The following is a 3,880-nucleotide window of genomic DNA, read 5'->3' on the forward strand; positions in this document are numbered from 1 at the left end:
AATCTTTTATCGCCAAAAAATAGAGAGGAAACCGATGTCTTACCCCTCCGTTTCATAATGTAGTGCTTATAGTTTTTTTCTTTCTTAAAGTCAAATTTTGACCAGGTTTAGAAAGAAAAATATTTACACCTACAAAACCAAATGCATATCATCAGATATCGTGAGTTGAATGTTCATACTGTATATGTTTAATATCGCAGATATAGATAAATTTTTTCATAAACTTGGCTAAAGTTCGCTAAGTTTGAATTTTAAAAAAATCTATATACACCACATCCGCAAAAATAAATAATATATACACTACATTATGATACCGAGGGAGTATCATTTTCTTGGGTGATGGGCAAACGGTGGGCCCACTAAGCCTTGTTTCTTCATATGAAGAGTAGTACTCAGGCCGGAAAGTTTTTTTTTGCGGGACTACACAGGCCGGAAAGTTAATTTGCTAGCACATAAAGTTCGGCCAAGCTCTCACTGAAAAGAAGTAGTCTCACTCTCGTTCGTTTGCTACAGAGCAAAAGAAGAATATCATGCTTAGAATTCACTGTTTTGTTTTAAATTGTTTTTATATTAGAAAGATGATTGAAAAATGGATCTGTTTCAAGCCACTACTCCAGACTGCGTGTAACACACGTTCTAGACTGAAGAAGGGTTCAGGAAGAGTGAGAACTGAACAAGACAGGTAATTTCAGAAGCCATAGAACTTTTCACATTATTATTTTCCACGGCTGCCACAATCGTCATCATCATCATTATTCCTCCAATCCCCAATCCTCGATCCACTACTACTGCTACTAAATCAGGATCCCAGACTAGAACCACATGGCAATCGCAGGATGGCCAGATGCAGACACACGAACGTTCAGAGCGGCCACCGCGACTCCACGCACTTGCTTGCTCACTCCCAGATGCCGACCTCCATGAAGCCGTCCTCGGTGGCGCAGCCCCGGAACATGCCGGTACAGTTGAACCCGTAGGCGACCTCGCCGGTGCCGGACACGGCGATGAGCCCCGCGAAACCCTCGTCGAGCCGCTCCTTGACGCAGAAGTCTACGGCCTCCTGCAGAGGCAGCCCCTTGTACTCCATGACGGCGGCCACGTCCCGCGCCAGCGTGGAGCGGATGATGGCCTCGCCCTCGCCGGTGCACGACACGGCGCAGTGCCCACACGCGTAGGTGCCGGCGCCGATGAGCGGCGAGTCGCCGATGCGACCCGTCATCTTGTTCATCAGACCACCGGTCGAGGTGGCGGCCGCCGTGAAGCCGTTGGAGTCCACCACCGCGCAGCCCACCGTCTCCGGCGCGTAGATGCTGATGGGCAGCCCGTTCATCACCATGCCGTTGCTGTTGTTCTTCTCTGACGCGGCCGCCAGCGCGCTGCAAGTGTCGGCTCCGGCGAGCGGGATGCGGTAGTCGAAGAGGATGGTGTTGGCGTCCTTGGCGAGCTTGAGCATGCCGATGTTCTCCTCCGTGATGAAGTAGCTGTTGTCCACAACCTCAAGGCCCTGCAAACACATCAAAATCAGATCAACGCATTGAAAAATCAATCTGTGTTTAATCCCGATTAACCCTGGATGCATATAAAGATCGCAGATTCGTTTTAATTTTGCGGCACAGTGCAGGGCCACGAGATCTGCAGGGAAAACGCGCGGGATTCTGTAGGAATCAGATCCAGTTGCTGTCACTTGATGGTCGGGGGTGGTGGACCATGTACGGACGACGGATTCGTCGGACGGGGAGCAAGTGGCCTGGTCCCGGCGGGTCGGCACGAGATCCGGCAAGGAATCCATGCCACGGCTGCCCACCACACGGCACGAGTGGTGCGCAGGGAGGAGGCGATGCCGTGCACAAGTTTTGGCGCCAGAAACAGAGGCTTACAGTAGCCATCCTAGGTTCATGGATCTGTCACGAGATTCCTATTGGCCGCCACTGCTTGATTTGATTAGCTAACTGTTCGTTTTGAATAATTTAACTAAAAAATGTGCCGGCCACGACAAAGAAAATCATGCACATGCATCGGCCCATTTTCTTTCCTGCATGCGACAAGATGGATTCCTTTGTGCGGCTGCTATGCACGATCTTGACTGAAAACTTTAAGGCTTAGTAGAATTTTAATAGCAGAGGACAAATTTAAGTTGGAGAGGCATGGAGATATCGTGAAGGTGCGTAGATGCATGGTTTTGGTAGGTGCGAGGCGGCTGGTGCCACCACGAGACCCATGTTTTTTCCCTTCGCTTTTCACATGTTTTCTTATCCCTTTGATTCTTACTCAAAATGAAAAGTTCATCTATTTGCATCATGATATCATGTACTCCCTCTATAGTAGCCCCTCCGTTTCAAATTACTCATCGCAGAAATGTATGTATATAAAAGTAAAATACATCTAGATACATCCATAGCTGCGACAAGTAATTTGGAACGGAAGGAGTACCTACTAATCGGTGCACATGACTACCAATAGCAAGCCGTAGACAGACAGGTTACGTTGGTGTTGCTTTGAGCTGGATGTGAAATCAACTCGCAGTGCTACTTGGTCCACACATTTCTCCACAGAGCAGGGGACGAAAGGGATACACGCACGTGCATTTTCTTAACTTGCTGTGCTGAGCAAGCTGTATCTTAACCCCAGTGCCCCATACATACATACATGCACGAAAAGCTAGCTCAGATAAGCTACATGTATGTATGCCATGTTTACCTAAATGAAAATCCGTGTCTGGAAGGAACGGTATTTCCCGTGCAAGTTAGCTGCATGCAGATGTGCACTCATGGTGTACCGCACCACAGTGCCCCACACGTCATCCACACGTGTCTCGAGAAAGTGCGGCTGCATGCCATACTACTCCGTCCGTTCCGTCACGTGAACTTTCAATTTAAAAATGTTAATTACCGTCCTGATATATGTTGATTAGATCGCCATGCAGGCAGTTTATGCATTCCTTCTTGAGTGGGGTGCATTTTTTTGGTAGCAACCAGAATTAACCGAGGGTAATCTTAGGATTAATTACCTGCTCGCGTGCGAAATCCTCGGCGCCGTCGAAGGCGAGGTAGGAGTGGGGCGACTTGTCCATGACGCGCCGGGCGAGGGAGACGGGGTTGCGGACCGTCGAGACCCCCGAGACGGCGCCGCAGCGGCGGCCGTGGCCGTCCATGATGCTGGCCTCCATCTCGACGGTGCCGGCGCGGGTGAGCGCGGAACCCCGGCCCGAGTTGAAGCAGGGGTCCGTCTCCAGCTCGCGCACCACGGCCTCCACGACGTCCAGCGCCGCGGCGCCGGCGCGCAGCAGGTCGACGCCGACCTGCAGGCACCGCGCCAGCACCCGCTTGGCTTCCTCCTGCCTGTGCTCCGGCAGGTTGGGGTCCACGCCCGCGCCGCCGTGGATGGCAATGGCCCAGCGCGCCATGCGTGCTGTTGGTGCTGCGGACCTGCGGTGGTGTGCTAGGTGCTAGCCTTGTAGGCACTTGGATCTCTCTCTCTCTCTCTCTCTCTCGCTACGGCCACGTGATGCTCTGCTCTTTCTTGTTCCTCTGTTGGCTCGGGTGTGTTGGAGATGAAGGATGGGAGGTGGGAGGGCGGGGTATTTATAGGGAGAGCGAGGGTGGGAGGGGAGGCTCTTCCGGACGTTTAAAGAATCTTGGGTCCGGTAAGGAGCGGGATTCATTCTTGGCTCCGAAACGGAACGGTATCCGGTACTGCATGCAGGGCGGGATTTGATGACCGTCGCTACTCGTACTCCCTCCGTTCAGAATTATTTGTCGCAGAAATGCATATATCTAGACGTATTTTAGTTCTACATACATTCATAACGTATTTTAGTTCTAGATACATCCATATCCGAAACAAGTAATTCCGAACGGAGGAAATAGATGCGTGTGGAAAA

General features: G+C 51.0%; 1 protein-coding gene across 1 annotated transcript; it reads right to left on the minus strand.

The window, feature by feature from the left end:
• Positions 1 to 670: 670 nt before the first annotated feature.
• On the minus strand, positions 671 to 3,546 carry LOC119356820 (probable isoaspartyl peptidase/L-asparaginase 2). The gene is made up of 2 exons (XM_037623806.1): positions 3,008 to 3,546; positions 671 to 1,504 (listed from the first exon to the last, which is right to left on the minus strand). Exons 1-2 carry the CDS (start codon positions 3,401 to 3,403, stop codon positions 899 to 901), a joined length of 1,002 nt encoding a protein of 333 aa, XP_037479703.1. The 5' UTR covers positions 3,404 to 3,546; the 3' UTR covers positions 671 to 898.
• Positions 3,547 to 3,880: the final 334 nt, after the last annotated feature.

Source organism: Triticum dicoccoides, chromosome 2A (assembly GCF_002162155.2).
Source record: "Triticum dicoccoides isolate Atlit2015 ecotype Zavitan chromosome 2A, WEW_v2.0, whole genome shotgun sequence".
NCBI classification, from domain to species: Eukaryota; Viridiplantae; Streptophyta; class Magnoliopsida; order Poales; family Poaceae; genus Triticum; species Triticum dicoccoides.